A 22,225-nucleotide genomic window follows, 5' to 3' on the forward strand; every position below is an offset into this window, starting at 1 on the left:
AAGCACATCTGAATTAAGCTTGAATGTGTCGGGAGTGTTGTGATGGATGCTCCACATGGTGGTGAGGGTCTGGAGGATCAGTTAGGACCTCTCAAGCTTTCTCTTACTCCCAAGAGGTGAGGAGTGCATAGTTTCAACACCAGCTCATCAGCACAAAGGCCCCATCACCCCAGTGCGTCAACCCTGCCAAGTCCTCCTCCAGGTGCCAGCTTCCTTCTTCATCACCTGGAAAGTTGAGCCAATCCAGGTCCCTGAGTTTTCAAACATGCCAACACTGAACTAAAACTATATGCAAATGCATCACCTCAAGACAAGGAAAGTCACGTGGGACTGATGGTTCCACCAATACCATGTCTGCGGAGAAATTCAAGTAACAGTCTCCTAAGCCTCTGGTGGAACTCCTCCAGTGTCAGCAGAGCAGCCAACAGGCCCACAGATGGGCTATGAAACGGGCCTCATTGCACAGGCGTGGCTTCAACTGTACCTTGACTTCAGGGAGCAGAGTGTTTTTGAAACACACCTTGGAAAGACCCTCACTTGTAAGGCCAGGCAGTGTCAATGCTTGCAAGACAGTGTGAAAGTGAAAGTGTTAGTCACTCAGTTGTGTCCGATTCTTTGTGATCCTATGGACTGCAGCCCACCAGGCTCCTCTGCATGGGGTTTCCCAGGGAACAGTACTAGAGTGGGTTGCCATTCCCTTCTTCAGGGGATATTCCCGACCCAGGAATCAAAACTGGGTCTCCTGCACTGCAGGCAGATTCTTTACCAACTGAGCCACCAGGGAACAGTGTAACACTAGGCAAAATATTCTGTTAACAATAAGAGAAGTATCATGATTTTAATCATGGAGTGCCAAGTCAACTCATCTTCAACGTGTTGTGTTCAGATGACAGGCAGGCAGCTGATGCTAGAGTTAGGCTTGTCCAATTAATCAAATAACCTTCATGCCACTTACCCTTGGAATTGGCATTAGGAAAGCCCCTGTGTGCCCCCAAATCATATAATTCCATGGCTTCCTGTTCATTAAGTCCAGGTTGGGCTAGGCTGGTATGTCATATTTTGACATGTAGCCACAAGGGATATACAATCACAATTAAGAGGAGACCTTAGCTAAAATTGACATGCCCTGCTCGAATGAACAATTTATGCCTGCACAGGGGTAAAACCACATATAGCTTCTCCAAGTGATGAATATTAAACTGTCAGAAGCACAAAGAGATATAATTCATTTATTAAGTTTGCATAAGATGTTTCTTTTTGCTTCGAACCAAACATAGAGAAGAGGTGTTTGAATCATGGCAAGTACACAGGATGTTATTAATTGCACACAGACTGTCAATACTAAGACCATCATATTTATTGGATAAACCTGCAGTGTTCACATAAAATCCTTTTCCTCTCACATTTAACCCTCCCCTGGTTTCCCTCTGCATTTAGAATAAATGCCAAACTCCTCATTGTCACTTGCAAAGCTCCAGCTTGCATCCTCTCTCTGAGCCATCTCATGGCCCGCCCCCAACCCCACCCCACTCCACAACCTCTCCAAGCCCCTGGCAGAGCCCCACCCTGACTCGTGCTACCGCTGGCAGGCTGGCCCTCTTTGTTTGCTTTTGTCCTGTGATGAGTGAGGAGAGTAGCCCTCGTCTTGCTTCTTCCCTTGTTTGGAAAGCTTTTTGCCCCTAGACCTCTGTGTGGCTAACTTCTCAGTGTGTGTTAGTTGCTCAGTCGTGTCCAACTCTTTGCAACCCCACAGACCGTAGCCCACCAGGCCCCTCTGCCCATGGGATTCTCCAGGCAAGAACACTGGAGTGGGCTGCCATTTCCTTCTCCAAAAGGAACTATAGAAAGAAAGAAAGTGAAGTCGCTCAGTAGTGTCTGACTCTTTGCAACCTCATGGACTATATGTAGCCTACCAGGCTCCTCCATCCATGGAATTTTCCAGGCAAGAGGACTGGAGTGGGTTGCCACTTCCTTCTCCAGATCTCAGGTCAAATGTCACCTCACCGGGGGGGAGCTCCTCCTGCCCCCCGATGAGGGATGCCTCCACCTGCATCATTATCACATCTCCTAGCACCCAGTTCGTTTTCTCTGTAGTATAAACTATACATCAGGCTGAAATTTGCCATCCGCCGCTTATCTGGCCCATTGAGATGGAAGCTCAGATTGGAAAGCTGTTTCCTCTCTGTGGAGTTTCTAGAACATTGCTTGGCACACAGTAGGTCCAGAATAGCTCTAGGTCACATAAATAAATGCTGTGCTAGAGGATGGACAAAGCAAGTTACAGACAGGATGATCCACACCACTGAAGATATCAAATGACTGAGAATTGAATGGACTAAGAACAGCCAAAAAAACATTAAAAACGAAATGTAGCAGCTTCATACCCAACTGAGATTAAGCCATCAAAGTGAGCTGAATGTATTCAATTCAAACAAATGATTTACTATCACTAAAATAAGGACGATCACACATAAATCCAAGCGGCCCAGGCTGGGAAGGTGTTCTGAGTGAGGTTTGATAATGAAGAACTTGGTGAACGTTCTAACACGGTGTTACAGACTGAATATTTGTGTCTCCCCCAGATTCATGCTTTGAAGTACAGAATCTCCTTTGACATTACGGTATTTGGAGGTGGGGGCCTTTGGAAGGTAATCAGGCTTAGATGGGCTGCCCTGGTGGCTCAGATGGTAAAGAATCAGCTTGCAATGCAGGAGACCCAGGTCCAGTCCCTGGGTGGGGAAGCTTCCCTGGAGAAGGAAACGGCAACCCATTCTAGTATTCTTGCCTGGAAAATCCCATGGACAGAGGAGACTGGTGGGTTATAGTCCATGGGGTTGCAAAGAGTCAGACACAACTTGGTGACTAAACCACCACCAACACCAGGGTTAGAAAAGGTCATGAGGGTGGGGTCCCCTGATGGGATTAGTGTCCTAATCTGAAGAGGAAGAGACACCAACATATCTCTCTCTCTCCTCACCACAACCCCTACACCACCAATGTGAGGACACAGCCAGAAGGCAGCTGTCTGCAAGCGAGAAGAGGGCCCTCACCAGAAACCCAATCAGCTGACACCTTGATCTTGGACTTCCAGCCTCAAGAACTTTGGGTAATAAATGTCTGTTGTTTAAGTCCCAAGACTCTGTATTTGTCATAACAGCCTGAGCTCACACACATGGTATGTCTGATGTGGTATCCATTGCCTGGAACATCAGAATTGCTCAATAAATATCACTGAATTGTGAAATATTTAAACTAAGAAAACTCTGGAAGGTTACTATAGCTTTCTCAGTGAATCGTTTTAAAGACCACTTTATAGAGAAGTGTCTCTATAATCTCTAGTGATCTTTCCAGCATAAATACGGGACATGTGGATATTAAAATTAGGCAGAAGAAAATTATCTACGCATGCAGGGATGACAAAACCCGAAATAATTTTTTTCAAGTAGGGAGGACTTATTTTCTTTAGCCTCACAAATTTCAAAGAGGCTCTGCACATACAAACAGACTCTAGCTTTTCCTCGTTCCTCATGCCCAGAAACTGGGACCTTCAGATGCCAGGAACGGGTTCAATATCTAACCCATGTGACAAGCACGCAGGAGAAACTCTCAAGCAACCATGAGAACTTCTGTGGAGCTGCCAAAAGGCCAGATGCTTCTCTCTAAAGGCTACAGATTTGGCTTGGGAAAGAACCTCCAGCCTCAGCCTCCAACAAGTAGGCAGGTGGAATGAGGCGGTGTGCCGTGCATGTTCCTGGCCCCTCCGCCAGCATCTCCTCTGACAGCGGCCCTGTGTCATCACCAGCCTTGGCGGGCCATGAGGACATGTGGCTCTCCTGTGCAGGAGGGCAGGGCTGGGAGGATCTGGTCGGAGGCTGTGCAAAATGAATCCTGTACACTTACGTATGGAGAATGTGACATTAAGGGCTTCCCACGTGGTGCCGGTTGTAAAGAATCCACTGCCAATGCAGGGGACACAGAGACACAGGTTTGACCCCTGGGTCGGGAAGATCCCCTGGAGAAGGGCGTGGCAACTCACTCCAGTATTCTCGCCTGGAGAATCCCCATGGACAGAGGGGCCTGGCAGGCTACTGTTCACAGAGTCAAAAAGAGTCGGACACAACTGAAGCGATTTTGCACACACACACTGTGATATTTAAAAAGACGTAAAATTGCTTCACTGCACCTGAGATTTTTATTTTCAGAGAAACTGAATACAGATGAAGGGAAAAATATAGCTACATTCAAAAAAAGGTTTCATGATCAAGAATATCAGAAAATAAAACTTTTTTTTAACCAATATGCGCAACAGAGAGCAGTTATTTTTACTACTGCCATCTACTAAACCATCAACTGTGTGATCTTTTGCCTTAAATCTGAGCTTTGAAAAGATTCTCCTCGTGTGCATTCATTGTCACACTTGCAAAACTGGCATGAAGATCTGGCTTGAAATCACGATTCCAGAGGGGTTTTGTAGCTGTTATTGAGGGGTTTTGTGATTTTTTTTTTTTTAAAGAAAGCCTAGACTTCTTTTTCTACATTTGTAGCCCTGATGGAACTCATCTGAGCTTAAATTTGCTGCCAAAATTATTTTCCAATATCTGTAACACTGGTGGGCCTCCAGAGAGCATGTGTGCCCTGGGCTTTCATAATTAGGCAGCTCACACCTGAGCATCTCGCCTCCGGTAATGAGATCTCGTGGCACAGCTTCCTTCCCATCTGGCCATGGGGCCAGATGAACCCAGCATGCCCGTGACCATGAGCAGTGTAGCAGTGCCCTCCCTCTCCACCTTGAGATACCCAGGCTCTCCTCCGCTCAGTCAGGCCTGGAGGGCATCTTCCTCTTCTCTCTCCACACCTAGAAGAATCCCTTGTCATGGAAGACACTTCATAAACATTCATTTCCTGGCAGTAACAATATCTATATATCCATAGACAATGACACATTTCCAGTGAAAATAGCTCTTTCTGTTTTCATTTGCCTCTGTCCTCTAAGACACAAATATCGGGGATGGTACAAAGAAAAATCTCTAGATGAAAATACTGAATTTATGCAAGATTGCCCCTTCTCTAGCCTCTTTTATGTCTGTCTAAATCAGTTACAGAGTGCAATGATTCTCAATGTTGTGTTTTTTTTTTAATTTTACTTTATTTTACTTTACAATACTGTATTGGTTTTGCCATACATCAACATGAATCCTCAATGTTGTTTTCCAAGATTTTTTTTCATTCTCAACACACCACAGCAGTTCCCTGTCCTGAATGGACACAGTAGCCAACTGCTAAGAGAGCCAATTCCCTACCACAATAAACAGAAACACAGAGTATCTCATTTTCCCTTCTGTGGGTTGTCCCGCTGTTTGCTGGCTCACTGGCTGATGGATGTTTGACATGACATTCGATTTTGGTTGACTCTTGAGATTTTAGTTTGGGGGAAGTTGATATGTTTCTATTCCTTCAAAAATAATCCATAAATGTGCCAAAGAGGAAACAGAAAACATTCCGTCCATTCAGAGGCCCGTGGACTCTCTCTGTTTTACTACTAGCTCACTGTCCAGAAGCTCCGACCACACTAAGCCACAAAGCAGATCTGAAAGCACTGATAGGAAAAGTCTGCTAGGAACAGAACAGGATGACCATCTTTTCTGGGAGAAAGAGCCACGGCCCAGAGACTCTCAAGCACCTCCCTAGTGTAGCCAGCCATCCTCCTACAACTCAGGGCTGGAAGAGCTCAGGTCTGAAAGGAAGCAGGAGAAACCAGCCAGGGCAATGGGTGGTGGGCAGAGCGTAAGGGGAGGTGGTGGTAGTTTCTTTAATCAAGAACTGTTTTCTTTAATCAAGTGGGCAGTGGTAGCCAGAGAAGATGTGAACTCCCCTTAGCAAAGCCGCAACTTATGAGCTAGTTGTTGTTCAGTTGCTCAGCTGTGTCTGTCTCTTTGCGACCTCATGGACTACGGCACGCCAGGCATCCCTGTTCACCATCTCCAGGAGCTTGCTTAAACACATGTCCTTGTTTAAGCAAGTTTGAGTCAATTATGCCATCCAACCATCTCCTCCTCTGTCATCCCCTTCTTCTCCTGCCGTCAGTCTTTCCCAGCATCAGGGTCTTTTCTAATGAGTCAGTTCTTCACATCAGGTGGCCGAAGTATTGGAGTTTCAGCTTAAGCATCAGTCCTTCCAATGAATATTCAGGACTCATTTCCTTTAGGATTGACTGATTTGATCTCCTTGCAGTCCAAGGGACTCTCAAGAGTCTTCTCCAACACCACAATTCAAAAGCATGAATTCTTCGCCACTCAGCTTTCTTTATAGTCCAACTCTCACATCCATACATGACTACTGGAAAAACCATAGCTTTGACTACACAGACCTTAGTTGGCTAAGTAATGTCTTTGCTTTTTAATACGCTGCCTAGGTTTGTCATAACTTTCCTTCCAAGGAGTAAGCGTCTTTTAATTTCATGGCTGCAGTCACCATCTGCAGTGATTTTTGAGTCCAAGAAAATAAAGTCTGTCACTGTTTCCATTGTTTCCACATCTATTTAACATGAATTGATGGGACAGGATGCCATGATCTTTGTTATTTGAATCTTGAGTTTTAAGCCAGCTTTTTCACTCTCCTCTTTCACTTTCATCAAGAGGCTCTTCAGTTCTTTTTTGCTTTCTGCCATAAGGGTGGTGTCATCTGCATATCTGAGATTATTGATATTTCTCCCTGCAATCTTGATTCCAGCTTGTGCTTCATCCAGCCCGGCATTTCATATAATGTACTCTACATATAAGTTAAATAAGCAGGGTGACAATATACAGCCTTGGTATACTCCTTTCCCAATTTGGAAACAGTCCATTGTTCCATGTCTGGTTCTAACTGTTGCTTCTTGACCTGCATAGAGGTTTCTCAGGAGGCAGGTAAGGCGGTCTGGTATTCCCATCTCTTGTAAGAGTTTTCCACAGCTTGTTGTGATCCACATAAAGGCTTTAGTGTAGCCCGCGGAGCAGAAGTCGATGCTTCTCTGGAGCTCACTTGCCTTTTCTGTGGCCTGGCGGGTGTTGGCAGTCTGAGCCAGACAATGGCTGGATGGCACCATCCCCACCCATCAGCAGCTGCCATGTTCTCGCCAGGGCTCGTTTTGCCCCTAAGATGCCTAGAGAACAACCCAGCAACTGCTAACTCACTTACAAAGGCAGAGATCATTATTGCGTGCTCACTATACATCAGGTTTTCTGCTAAGCACTGCCTGAAAACTTCTCTTCAAGGGTTGTGGTTGTCAGTCACTTGGTTGTGTCCAACTTTTTGTGACCCCAAGGAGTGTGGCACGCCAGGCTTCTCTATCTTTCACTATCTCCTGGAATTTGCTCAAACTCAAGTCCATTGAGTCAGTGATGCCATCCATCCATCTCACCTTCTGTTGCCCCCTTCTCCTCCTGCCCTCAATCTTTCCCAGCATCAGGGTCTTTTCCAATGAGTCAGCTCTTCACATCAGGTGGCCAAAGTATTGGAGCTTCACCGTCAGTGCCTCCAGCAAATATTCAGGATTGATTTCCTTTAGGATTGACTGGTTTGATCTCCTTGCAGGCCAAGGGATTCTCAAGAGTCTTCTCCAACACCATAGTTCAAAAGCATCAATTTTTCAGTGCTCAGCCTTCTTTATGGTCCAACTCTCACATCCGTACATGACTACATAAACACACTACCTTGAACGGTACTGATATTTATTATTCTAGGCGGATGTGTGTACACACACACACACACACACACACACACACGTGATTTCTAAACTACCCTACAATCCTATGTTGGTGTGTTAATCACAATTCAAGGGACCTCCCTGGCAGTCCAGTGTTAAGACTCTGTGCATTCAATGCAGGTACCCGGTTGGGTAACTAAGATCCCACACGATGTGTGGCATGGCCAAATTAAAAAGAAAATAAATAAATAAAAACAATTCAATCCACAGTACACATACTTGACAATTTCTTCTTAAATTCAGAGTGATTAAAATCTTGAGTTAAAAACAAAAATCAACTGTGAGATTGAAGCTGATGTTTATCATGGCCATAACACTTAAGTTCTTCATTCAATCAGTGTACTGATGAAACTCTCTGTAAGGAGTAAAACATCATGTCCTTGGTGACATATTAAGCTGCAAAGCTGTTTCCTCTGTTCTCTGGGTTCTCACTTATATTAACGAGTGTCATAAAAGAAAACCTTTAAGATAATATTTATTTGCAGAAACAAGCATTAACTTGGAGCACTCAGAGGCACATATGTGCCTGGAGGGGAAACACTCGAGGGAATCCTGCTATTTTATCACGTTGTGGATATTATTACCCCTGTACCTGCCCATCTCCACACTTGGCCCACTCTCGGTATTTCATGTCTATCTCTGCCCTGACCAGGCCCTGCCAGTGGCACACCTGCACGTTACCCTCAGTAATGACACCAGTAAATAACACATTTTACTCTTTGTCAGAACTGTCTAAGATTAAATAAATGTGACATATTTTAAGAAGGAGTGTGTCTCTGTTGTTTACAATTTAGCAAAGATAAAGCCACAACAAACACTGTAAGCCATAAATCAAGACATCTACCGTCATACTGCTCTTACTCGTCTCCGGGTTGAACAAATGTTAATTATAGGGAATTTGAAAATGAGACTTGTTAATGTCATTTTTAATTTAGCATGTTACAGTGTAAATGTTTTCCATTGTGTTAATTTACACCTGTTATCACCAGCTTCATTATTAGGTTTATAGCGGAGCAGTTCTTTGTGACTCTGGAATTTGCTTAAAATGGCAGAAACAATTACTAATTAGAAGGGCATGTTTACTTTAATTATATTTATTTCCTAGTCTAGTTTTATATGTAATGTACTATGGAAGTGTATCATTTAATTAGTGAAACCTATTTATCACAAGTAATTTCTCAAATGAGAACTGCTTAAAAAACACAACAGATTCATTCAGAGGATGATAAATTCCTTGGATGATACGCCTGCAGAGTGACCTGTCTACAGAAATCTTTTGCTCGTGAACTCAAGGTATTTTCCCACTTCTGTTCCAAATACTGTAATAATTACCAGTAACAACACTTCAACGCTCACATTTTTAACGCCAAATTTTAAATGGGTGTCCAACAGTTAGAAATTTATAAGCTCAAAATTTTAAAACCTGTATTCAAAATTAAGATAGGCTTCTATTTATTGATATGCACACTGACAAATTTCATTTAAAACTCTAAGAATACAAAAAGCAAATTCCTTTTGTTTTTAATAAAAAGGACATGGCCTTTTTTTTCCCTTGAGTCATTTCTCTGGCACCCAAAGTATAACTGACTTTTCCCCTCCAGATACTGGGGCACAGTTTACTACCAATGGAATAATTAATTCAGGAAAAGACTATCAGTAGATGTTAAATTCCCGGGAAAGATGGCTGGAGAACAGGACACTTGGTCTCAGATGACCACCCCAAAGGCTCTTAGTCACAGAAGGAAGTGCCTTTAGAGCAGAGAAGTCTGGTGGGCGCCTGAAACATGGGACCAAGACGCAACCCCACAGGTGCGGCTTGTCCTGGCGCGCTTCCCCAGCCCGACCTCCAGCACAGCTGACCTGATGTACCTCCTAAGGACCACGTGGGAAGCAGCTCTTGCTCAGGTGGCCTTCTTAACTCTTACAACAGGAAATAAACAGATACGGACTGCAGGACACTCCACAAGAACTAGACTGGGCTTTTCCAAATGGTCGACGTCACAAAAGACTCTGAAAAAGCCAAGGGAGTATTCTAGATTTAAAAGAGACTAACGAGGTGTGACAACTAAATACAATATGAATATGTGACACTTGACTGGGTCCTGGATTAAAAACAACACCAGCTCTATGGAAAATTATTGAGATAACTAGAGCCTGGGCACTAGAATATGGGCTGGGCCCTATATCATCATATCAAGGTTACTTTTTCCTGGGGTTTTAATAGTAACAGATTGTGTAAGAGAATCACCTAATTCTTCAGAGACATACCTGAAGTGGTTCAGGATGAACTGTCATATATGCAACCTTCTTGGAAATATTTAAAAAATGACTAAGACCCCATGCTTCCAATGCATGGGGCCCAGGTTCAATCCCTGGTTGGGGAACTAGATCCCACATGGTTCAACTAGGACTGGGTACAGCCAAACAAATAACAAATTTTTTAAAAAATTTAATGTATTAAAAAAAAAAATAAAGCCAGGAAGGAAATGTAGCAAAATGGCAAGTGAATGGGGTTAAGCTCATCACAACATCTTTCTACTTTTCTATAAACTTGAAGTCACAGGTTGGGGAAGTGTAACTATTCCAATGGGCTGGGTGGGAGACCGAAGAAGAAACACTCTTTCTACAACTTCTCACATGCAGACTTTCAAGAAATACTGTATTCCTCTGTGTGCAACCTTTTCAGCATAATGATTAAACTCATTAAAATGGCAGTTACCCTTAGAAATGGCTTCACAGTCGTGCTTCCACATATGCACAGGCAAAATTCCCATAAAGTACATTCTAATCACCTGACATTTTCAGACCCCAGAAAGAATTCATTCTACAGAGCAGCCAAGACATTTCCCATAAAGAAACACTCTTTCATAAATCCCACAGCCCAAAGAGAGAGCCAGTTCTCCATTTGATTCTGTTATTAAAAATCCAAATATACTGGTTTTTTCCAGTAGTTATGTATGGATGGGAGAGTTGAGCTATAAAGAAGCCTGAGTGCCAAAGAACTGATGCTTCTGAATTATGGCGCTGGAGAAGACTCTTGAGAGTCCTTTGGACAGCAAGGAGATCAAACCAATCAATCCTAAAGGAAATTAACCTTGAATATGCATTGGAAGGACTGATGCTTAGGTGGAAGCCCCAATATTTTGGCCACCTGATGTGAAGGGCCAACTCACTGGAGAAGACCCTGATGCTGGGAAAGACTGAAGGCCGGAGGAGAAGGGGAGAACATGCTTGGATGGTTGGATGGCATTGCTGACTCAATGGACATCAGTTTGAGCAAACTCCAGGAGATGGTGAAGGACAGGGAAGCCTGGTATGCTGGACTCCATTGGGCTGCAAAGAGTCAGACACAACTTAGTAACAATAACAATTCTTAACAAATAAAAGTAGGCATTTGTACGTGGAGATTTCACCCAACTAAGAGAAACCCCTCAGAACACTAAAAGGCAGAGTATACACCATTCATCTCTAAGTAGAGCCCGCTGAGTATTTCCCTTCTGCTTCTGGACCACTCCCGCTCACCCCCATACAGCAGGCAATGCTGACTGTCTCTTCTGGAGGATGCTCACTGCTCTTGGATTGATGCGGCTTAATAGCCAGCAGAATCTGCTATCCTAGGACCCACAAAAAGATCCATCATTCCACAGCCCATCTCCAGTCCTCCCTGTTCAGAAAGAGGAGCACACGCGTTCCCTCTTACTCCTTGCATGTGCGTCCTTGGTCGCTCAGTTATGATTTCAGGACTCCATGGACTATGCAGCCTACCAGGCTTCTCTGTCCATGGATGAGGGAGGTCATAAGATGCTTCAGGAAAGAGCAGGAAAATCCAGGCAGAGCCCATATGATGCCTCTGAGGCAGGTGCAGAAGGCTGCTAGTGAAGAGCTAGTGAGGTCGCCGACACCTGGGTAAACCTGCAGCTGGGCAGCCTATAACGATGGCCTCCAAACCCACTGCATGTGCACATCCCCAAATGGACACGTTTCTGGGGTCTTCCACCTCCAGAAAAGGAAAGAACTGGGATGAGGCAAGGCTTGTAGGGGAGACAAGAGTCCAGTAGTGACCTGTCTGGGCAGCAGCATCTCCCCACCCCCTCTCTACCAGGCTGTTAAAAAGTGAAAAACTAACCTGACTCCTGATCTATTGTTTATATAGAGTCAAAGTTAAAACCCAGGGTGCTGGACAGGCACAGACTGCATGTGTGTTCACGTCCAAGTTCGTACGGGTACTACATACCCTGCGCTGCGTCCTTCAGGAAGTAACAGCCCCTTAAGGAGAGGCTGCTGAAGCAGGTAAGTTTCAGTCAAATGTAACCTTCACCTTAGAAACCAGGAACTGGAGTAATTAGATTACCATCTTTCCAACACTGTGGGAGAGATGTGATCAATTGGAGCCAAGATCAGTTACATTATTTGGTTTACCTAAGTAATGGACCCTTAAATGCAATCAATACTTCTCCAGGCTGTGAGGCTTCAAGACCTGAGATGCATTCAACAGAAATGCTCTTGCATTTTCAAAGAGCCTTAGGATGTTCAGTCATGTGGGAGGGGACTGCAGAGACTGGGGGGAGAGAAGGAAAAGGTCATTTAAACGTAGGGTCTGCCTCTCTTTCCCTCATTCGTGTGCTCTTTTCATGTCTGTTTGTATGGATAGACATGTGAGCTATATGAATTACATTAGATACAATTACATCACATCTTTTACTGAAGATCCTAATCTTGGGAAGAGCAGCCATGCCCCTCAGTTTCTTTTGAAAGTTTCAGCACTGAACCTTCTTTACAGGATCAAGAATAAAATTAAGATCGCTACTGACATTCAAAGAAATTCACAAACTTTAGTAAACTGTGAGGTTATGGAGACAGTGGCAGAGGCAGCCTCACATCTTCCATCTCGCCCCACCTCCCCTCCACGAATGGATCGAGGGACGGGCAGGGTGGGTCTCACGCCCAGTTTGTGGGGGGACCACCCAGTGCTATTGTCCTGCCTTCCAGGACGACGCTTGCTTGGCCTGGATCTGTAACATCCGTGTGTGTGTGTCTGTGTGTTAGTCGCTCAGTCATGTTCAACTCTTCGTGACCCCATGACCTGCAGCTCGCCAGGCTCCTCTGTCCATGGGATTTCCCAGGCGAGAACACTCGAGTGGGCTGCCATTTCCTTCTCCGTCAGCCAGCATGGACTTTCACATGTTGCTGTTTGCCAACAACTGAGAGCTAACTCTGAATAACTGTATGAATGGTCCTAAAGTCAAATGGACCCCGTGCCAGCAGAGTGAAAGCACACCAGCGCACTCCATTACAGACATAGCTAGGCTTTCGGCTCACACATCTTTCCTCCAAAATGAGGAAAATGCACCTGGAGCTCTGTCTTCTCATCTGTGCAATGGGGGTAATTAGGAGCCTGCACAGCTCGTCTGGGACTAGGAAAAATGACAGGGCATCTAGAAGCATCTTAGACACAAGGTAAGTGCTTAGCCTGTTGTGACAGTGTCAGGAGCAGCACCCTATAGGAAGTTTTCCTTTGAGGGTCTCGCATCTTTCTGGCCACATCATCTGCTGATTCAACAAGAGGAGCCCACGTGCCAAGAACACTCAGGAAAGCCCCCCAGTGGAGCTTCTGATAGGGGCCTTGAACTCACCTAATCCTGCACGCCCTCATGGATTCTGCCCGAAGAGCCCTCTTCCTCATCCTCTTGACAGTATTAAAGGATTAACTAGCACTTGGGACTCCTTGAAGAGGCCTGAAGGGTGTTTATGCATGAAATCCAAGTACCTAAGCCCACAGCTGTCCCTGGTGCCCACTGACCGCCTCCGTGTATAGTGGATGCGCCAGCTCCTGAAATCAAGCATTGAGCTTTCCAGGGTCTGCGGGCTCTGACCTGGTGAAGGTTTCTCACTCCAAGGCATTACTGCTTCCATTTCCTTTAAAAACATCAGTCTAACCCTGAGGATTGCAGAGGGCCCTTGTGGTCACTAGCACTAGGGAAAGAGAATTCTTTCTGCCTGGGTCCCTGAGGCTGGGACATGGGCTTTTTCCTGCCTTCAAACCTGAACTGAAACAGGGACCCTGCCTGGGTCCTGAACCTGCAGGCCTTCGGACTGGAGCGTATAGCGTCGGCCCTCTTGCTCACCAGGCTTAGACTCAAAATTATTTGCTCCTCTGAGTCTCCAGTTTGCTGACTGACCCTGCAGAGTTTGGGACTTGCTGGCCCTTATAATCACATAAGCCAATCCCTTACAATAAAGCTCTCTGTATAAACACACACAGCCTGGTTCTGTTTCTCTGCAGAACCCTGACTAATACAATCACCAAGGGCCTCTACAATTCTACGCCTCATGGTCATCCGATCTCTGCTTGCACACCTCCCAGGGAGGAGGCCACCTTGCCTCCCACGGCAGCTCATCCTGTTTTAAGGAGGGTGATATGTGGGAAGTACCACCTCTGGATGGAATCCAAAGCTGAAGCAGCCTCGTTCTCAGCATAAGGAGCTTGGAGCTCACAGGTGTGACATGAGCTGAGTGGAGTACACACAGGGAGCCTTTTATCCTTGTTTTCCGTTCTAACTGCATTAACACAGGTTGAGACTGCCTTGGTGGGTACTGTCAGCTTTGCTTCCTTTTGGTTTTCCTGGCTATAAATATCATAATGTTGGTAATACTGAGTCTGCAGGGAACCCTCAGCCCATTTTCACTTGCATCATGGTGAAGTGAAACCACCCCCCCATCCGGCCAATATCCTGTTCTGCCAAGGACCCTGAGAGCAGAAGTGAGGGACTTCACATTTGCTACAATAACCAACATCCTTTTGTTACCTTCGGGGCACAAATGGTGGAATCGTGACCTTGTCATCTAGAGAAGCAGCTCTTCCGCTCTCCTTCCTGTCATCCAGAGACTGGATTACACGTCATTGCCTCCAGCAGGAAACAGGAGACAGCTTCCGGCCCCCAAGCACTCTCTCTCCCCTCCACCTCTCCCAACCAGAGGCCACCAGCCCTGACGGCACATTACAGCCAACTGGGAGCCTGCAACGTGAACGCCAGGCCCACGCTCAGGGATTCCTATCCAGCTGCGAGTGGAGGGGTGCAGGTGTTAGTAAGAACTTAGGTGATTCTAATGTGCAGCTGATCTGAAGCCAGGCCTCTGTCTAGGCCAGGGGTCAGCAAATCTTTTTCTGTAAATAGCCAGACAGCAAACATCTTACGCGCTGTGTGGGCCGTCTAGTCCCCAAGGCAGCTGCTCAGCTCTGCTCCTACAGCACAAAAGTGGCTGCAGACAACACAGAAATGAGTGCCTTGACCGTGTTCCAATAAAACTTTATTTACAAAAGCAAGCAGTGCACTGTAGTTGGCCCACAGACTGCAGCATGTCAATTAATCCATTCCTCATCCAGTTTTAAAAGGGTTGTTGTACCAAATACAACCTCATTGAACTGTGTTATTATCCAGCTCACATTTTTCTGCCTTGCCATGCCACCAGGGACTCTCAGATGGCTTGATGAGATCAATATTTACTGTCCATCTGACATTCCCTTCCTGTATCGAACTAATAATCCCATGCAAACAGGAATAAACTTGTTCTTTGAGGATCCTTTCTGTTTCCCAGTAATCACTGCTGCCTTTTTAGATGTTCACAAACGTCTGTTCAAGACTGCATCTCGAATTTCATCATAAACTGACTTAAGCGCATCCATCTATAGATTCTAAACTATGCTTTTCCGCCACTGAAAACCAGGACATGTTCACTGAAATCATTTGCAATCTCCAGGCATGGCTCTTTCCCTTGATTCACAAAATAATATCTACAGTGGCTCCACAATCCTATCTGTAGGTTCTCTTGGTGCCCAGGAGACCTACATTCTGTATAGCAGCTCTCACTCTCTCTCTCCTATCTTGGGCTTTAATTTCTCCCAACCATGTTTATTCTACCCTTTCCCCATTTCAAGATCATTTTTCCTGGTAAACATGATAAAGTCAAAATCGGAGTCAAGCAGCTCTGCTCTCCCTGTGACATCTGTTTGCACTGTGCCATCTGTTCTAAATAAGGCTCTGCGTTCTTCCTCTTCGCTCCAAATACAATTGCTCTAAAATCTCTATCCAGGTGGCTGTGCATTCTGGGCTGCCTGGGGTAGTCAGGTATCTGTCTTTGGCCCTGAGGTAAATAAATGGTAATAGAGCCTCTTTACTCCAAAACATTTTCAGTCTGAACAGCTGGTTCTGTACAGAAAGTGGAGGAAATGGAGGCAGACAGTATTTCATAGACTTGGTGGCTTCCTGGGTCTTTCACCCACTCAAGAAGAAGAGGAAAGCGTTCCTGCTGAAGTCTCTGACCATGCTGGGTTCACCTCCTGGATCTGCTATTTACTAGCTGTGTGACCTCAGCGTAAGTCATTCATTCCCAGCTTTCGACTTGATGGAATCTTTGTACCTATTAAACTCATGCATGCCTGATTACTGCACTTAGCACAGCACACAGGTCACAGAGTAAATGCTCAGTGTGACCTACCATTACCATGAGTATCATTATCAAAGATACTCACCCCCTCAACTCCACCTCCCCACAGTCTTGTAAAGTCTCTCCCACCTTGCTGGAGAAGTCTTTTGTCTTCCCTGGAAAGCGGGGCTCCTCAGAGGAGGTTTCTCCCCTAGCAAAGAAACAACTTGCATTAATAACCTACATAACTCATGAGCTGCTCTGGCAGGAATGCAAACACATCTTCCACGAACCCCTGAGCATCTCGATTCCCTGGAATCGAGATAAACAACCCTCCTGCATGGTTCCCCTGAGAACAGCAACCCCCACACACACACTGAAACTCGGGAGATTTCAACTCCCAAAGAGCCAGAGTAAATCATACCAGCTAGAAAACACAATGACTACATTAACTTCCTGAGAAAAAAGACTGACCAAAGCATATTCAAATAAGAGCATTAGAAAAAGGACCACACAGGAAAAAATGAGTGATAGCTGGGGTTTCAGCACCAAATATAAAAATAGCAACCCTTTACTGAGCGACTACCGTGTTCCAAGAAATGACATGCTAGGCATTTCATAAACGGTATTTCATGCATCCCTCTCAACAATTCTTCTGGGGAGTGAGGCTCAGAGGACTCGATGGGTGCATAATTAGTAAATGGCAGGAACAGAGTTCACCCCAGGTCTCCTACACCCAAAGTTCAGGCTCTTTCAGATACACCATGTTATTTTTTTTTTATAAAGACAATCCAAACCTGGTTTTAGACACTTAAAAAGCAAAAAAAAAAAAGCAGTTTATGGCGTTTATGGGGTCACAAAGAGTTGGACATGACTTACTGACTGAAAAACAACAACAAAAAAAGCAAAAAGCCTTCATGATAAAAGAGCAAAATAATATTTACTTGCATTTTAGAGAATTCTATAAACCTTGTTGAATAAGTGGATAGATGACTTTTAGTCATTTGGATGATGAAAGTCAGATACCCAAGGTGCTTTTTACACCAGACATATAAAATATACACAAGGCCAGTAGCTTGAAGCAGGTCATTACAATGAATTATTTACATCCAGCAAACTCAACAGAGGTCTCATTTTGACTCTTTCTGTGTACCAGAGAGAAAGTGAGTAAATACCATGAAGTGGCCCAGAATTTAGAAGATGGGGTCCTATTAATAATGGACTGAATGTTATATGGAAACTCTAATCCCCATTGGGATAGAGTTGGAGGTGGGCCCTTAGGGAGATAATAAGGATTAGCTGAAGTCATGAGGGTGGGGCTCCTATGATGGAATTAGTGCCCTTATCAAAAGAGGAAAGGACCAGAGCCCTCTCTCTCTCCACCAACTGAGGATTCAGCAAGAAGACATGCATCCACCAACCAGGAAGAAACATCAGCTGGCGCTTGATCTTGGGCTTTCCAGCCTTCAGAATTGTGAGGGATAAATGTCTGTTTGAGCCACTCACTGTAGTAATTTTGTTAGAGCAGCCTGAACCGGACCGACTGAAATAGGTTCCTATCCTAGTCCACATACTGGCTACATGCATGAACTGGTATTAGATGTTTGGTGTCCGTGAGCTTGAGCTTTCAGCAGTTAAATTTCCCTTTGAAAGCATGTCTTCTTTCAACAAATGATGCTAGAACAGCTAGATATCCACAAGCAAGGGAATGAAATGGGACCCTGTGTTGGGGAGCCCTAGGGCCACCATCATGCTTAGATATTTGCCGAAAGGACGGGGACTCAGCAGAGTTGTAACAGGATGTATCACAGCCATGCAGTAAGGATGCAAAGCTGGATCCCAGAGGAAAAGATACATGGGAATCTGGAGGAATCCACAGAAAGTCTTCCCTTTCTCTCCTTTCTCTCCTTCCGGTTTACACTGATCACACTTTCCCCCCAGCAACAAAAATGCAACAACACAGGTACAAGGTTTCTGCCCAGGAAAGCTCATTAGAGACTCGGCACCCCAGGTTTTTACCAGAAGTTGGTCATGTAATTCAAACCAAAACGACAGATACCCCCTCACAGAAGGAGAGCAAGAGGTCTCCTCCTCACACCAAAATTAACTCAAAATCAACCACAGACCTAAATGTAAGAGCTAAAACTATTTTTAAAACTACTTTAGAATATAGAGGAGTTCATCTTCATGACCTTGATTAGCAAAGCTTTCTTAGATATGACAGTAAAAGTACGAGTAACAAAAACCAAAGTAGATTTAATCAACATCATAACAAGAGCTGGTGAGGATATGGAGGAATTAGCGCCCTCATACACTACAGGCGGGGTATACAGTGATGCAGCCACTTTGGAAAATAGTCTGGCAGGTCCTCAACCGTTAACCTCAGAGTTAAACATCTCAACCAGCAAGTCCCCTCCTAGGTATATACCCAAGGACACTGAGAACACATACACAAAAGCCTGCACACAGATGCTTGAAGCAACATTTCTGTAACAGCCAAAAAGCGTGAACAATGTGGTCTGTACATTCAACCGAACACTGTTCAGCAATAAAAAGGAATTACATGCGCTACAATGTGGATAAACCTTAAAAATGTTATGCTGAGCAAAACAAATCAGACAGAAAAGGCCACATATTATATAATTCCATTTATATGAAACGGAAATCTCTAGAGAACAGAAGTAGTAGGTTCATGGTTTTTCCAGGAGTGGGCTTAGTGGGGAGCTGGTCAGGGGAGATAGCTACAGGGTTTCTTCCGGGGGTCATGAAAATGGTCCAAAATCAACAGCAGGGAGGACTGCCCAGGGTGAAAAGACTGTACGGATGAGTTTTATGGTAAGTGAGTTATGTCTAAACAAAGTTATTTTTCTTTAAGTGTATATCTGTACTATACCAAGGTAAGTTAACAAAAGGACAATGATAAAACGGAAGCTAATTTTGACCCAGAGGCCACATCAATGCTCCCATCCATCTGAAGAGTCAACCAAGAAGCCAGATGTCAGAACTGGATGAAGGCGGTCCAGGGCCTGGCCCTGATTCCTTGCAAGGGCCTCTGGAGAGGACAATGAAAGTTTTTTGGGCATGAAACATGGCCGTTTCTACAGGACACCTTTTATAACCCCAACCATACGATGTGCTTCCTTAAAATCATAAATAACATTCTGCATGACCACAGTCACAAAACACCCATATTCATCCGATCTATTCATCAATAATTAAAGAGCACTCAGAGGGTCCAGGAGATAAAGTGATTATGTCAGGATAGAAATCTGACAGAAGGGGACACTGAGGCACAGCAGTGTTAACGGGCCTGAGGTCACACAACTGCAAGGAAGGAAACTGGGCTTTAAACCCATTCGCTTTGGCTCCAAAGGCTCTGCCCTTAATGGTGCTAACTGCCATCCACTTAACGGTGCGACCTTTCAGCCACAATTTCCTGTCCCTTCTAGAAGCTGGTCAAAGGTTTTGTTGAAATACAGACAAACCACACACTGAACATCTCTCGGAGCTATTAGGAAAACTATTTTGATAGCTATTTTTGTTTACTTACATTTATTTTAAAATGTTTGACTGAAACAGCCTTTTTGTTTTACGACAGTTTTAGATGTAAAGCAAAGCTGCACAGACAGTACAGAGTCGTCCATACTTTCCATCACCCAGTTTGCCCTCCTGCTCACATCTTACATGACTGGAACCCACCCAGGTTTACTGTACTTCCTTTTAATTTCACAATTTCTCCCCCGTCGTCCTTTCCCAACCACATTACAGTTTGTAGTTTCACCTCCTCCAGTCCGCGAGTTTCTCAGACTGTCCTCGTTTCTGATGACCTTGACTGTTTCGAGGTGTACCAGTCAGGCATTTTGTAGGATGTCCCTCAGTTAGGGTCTTACTGATGCCTTTCTCATCCCTGGACTGAGATTCCAGGAGAGGACCCCAGGGGTGAAGGGCTCGTCTTGTCATGCCTCATCAAGGACATGTGCTCACACGTGACTCACCACTGCTGACACTAACCCTGACCACCTGGCTGAGAAGGCATTCTCCAGGTTCCTCCGTCACAGACAGACTCCCCCCGCAGCCCCCACCACAAACGGCTCTTTGGAATAAGTCACAAAAAGCAGCCCACACTCCAGGGGTGGAGAGTTAAACTCCACCCCCTTGGTGGGTGTAGCTATATAAACATAATTGTATTTCTAAATGGGTTTAATCTGTCCTGCCACTGAAAACACAAAACATGCCAAACGAGCGTGTCCTGCCCTGCCCTGCCCTGTCTGTAGTGACCCTGTCAGGGTGCTGAGGGCTCACTTTGTTCTTCCTCTGTCTCAGTATCAGTGAGTAACAGGTACTTTCTGCAAGGTAATAAAAAAAAAGTGAACCGAAGAGCTTGCAGAGAAAAGCCGGAAATCTGTTTCATTCTAGAGGATGTGTAACAAACAGGAGGTGAGAGGAAGGAGAAAAGTTATCCTGTGAGACAGGGGGTAACACAATTTGTATATGTTCATATGGGCTTCTTATCTGGGAAATCCCATGGACAGAGGACCCTGGTGGGCTACAGTCCTTGGGGTCACAGAGTCAGACACAACTGAGTGACTAACACTTAGACTTTTCATAGTCTTTTAAAAGATATTTTTTAATGTGGACCATTTAAAAAGTCTTTTTTGAATTTGTTACAATATTTTTTCTGTTATCAGTTCAGTTCAGTCGCTCAGTCGTGTCCAACTCTTTGTGACCCCATGAACCTCAGCATGTCAGGCCTCCCTGTCCATCACCAACTCCCGGAGTCCACCCAAACCCACGTCCATTGTCAGTGATACCATCCAACCATCTCATCCTCTGTCGTCCCCTTCTCCTTCTGCCCCCAATCCCTCCCAACATCAGGGTCTTTTCAAATGAGTCAGCTCTTCGCATCAGGTGGCCAAAGTATTGGAGTTTCAGCTTCAGCATCAGTCCTTCCAATGAACACCCAAGACTGATCTCCTTTATGGACTGGTTGGATCTCCTTGCAGTCCAAGGGACTCTCAAGAGTCTTCTCCAACACCACAGTTCAAAAGCATCAATTCTTCGGTGCTCAACTTTCTTTATAGTCCAACTCTCACATCCATATTTCTGTTATCAGTTTTGGTTTTTTGGCTGAAAGGCACGTGGGATCTTAGACCCCTGAGCAGGGATCAAACACGTACCTCCTGCATTGAAAGGTGAAGTCTTAACCACTGGACTGCCAAGGAAGTCTCATACGGACAGTTATGGACAGTTGGAAGTCCCGTATGGAGAGCTTCCAAAGAGCTCTCCAGTCACAACAGGTATAAACATAGTTCCAAAGTGAGGTGTCAGGCTTCTCAAAGGAACTTTTCAAGGTTAGTGTATCACAACTATTTCATGACTGTTTATACCCTCTGCCCACTCTAAATTAAAACAAAATAAAAGGAGATCAAGAGAGAATTTCTATTTCTTTGAGGAAAAAAAGCTGTGCTGTGGTTATCACTACCAATGCCGCTGGGGTTGGGCTGGGGTAGCAAGTGGGTGGAGTACCCACTCTCACCTGAGCCTCATGAGAGAAGCTCCAAGAAGAAAAGCGCTGCCCTCCACATGGCTGCCCTAGAGCTGAAGGCCGCCCAGTGAGTGGGATGGGAAGCAGACCCCCGCCCGGAGGCCGGGGCGGACACAGCTGCTCGGGCAGCACCTGCACCCTGGTCCCCGCTCCCAGGTGGAACAAAGACCACCCTGGACCTGGGGAGCCACACGCAGAACGTATGGTGGGCATGCTGCCCGGAGGTCACCCTGGGGCTTCTTCCAGGGGATGAGGTGACCCCAACAGGGTCTAGATGGAGCAGACCTCCGTGAAATCACCATCTGTGAGGGCACTTGGGAGCAGCTGAAGGAAAAGGCTGCCCCGGCCAGGGGGGCAATTCAGACAGACAAGGAGGTGAAATACAAAAGAAACACTAACAGATACGGAGGATACGATGAGAGGGTCTAAAATAAGTCTCAACACAGTCCTTGAAGAAAAGGATAGAAAAGATGGAGGAAAGGGGATATGTATTCAAGGAAATAATGACCGAG

At 45.2% G+C, this 22,225-nt stretch overlaps 1 protein-coding gene across 1 annotated transcript in view; it reads right to left on the reverse strand.

The window, feature by feature from the left end:
- The window catches only part of AFF3 (ALF transcription elongation factor 3), a 516,502-nt gene extending 499,728 nt beyond the window's left edge, over nt 1-16,774 (reverse strand). The window contains exons 1-2 of the mRNA XM_052648226.1: nt 16,755-16,774; nt 16,275-16,379 (exon numbers count right to left, since the gene is read on the reverse strand). Coding sequence (XP_052504186.1) covers nt 16,275-16,379; nt 16,755-16,774 — 125 coding nt within the window. The remainder of the gene's footprint in view (nt 1-16,274; nt 16,380-16,754) is intronic.
- Between the last annotated feature and the right edge of the window lie 5,451 nt (nt 16,775-22,225).

The sequence above is a fragment of the Budorcas taxicolor genome, chromosome 11 (assembly GCF_023091745.1).
Source record: "Budorcas taxicolor isolate Tak-1 chromosome 11, Takin1.1, whole genome shotgun sequence".
NCBI lineage: Eukaryota > Metazoa > Chordata > Mammalia > Artiodactyla > Bovidae > Budorcas > Budorcas taxicolor.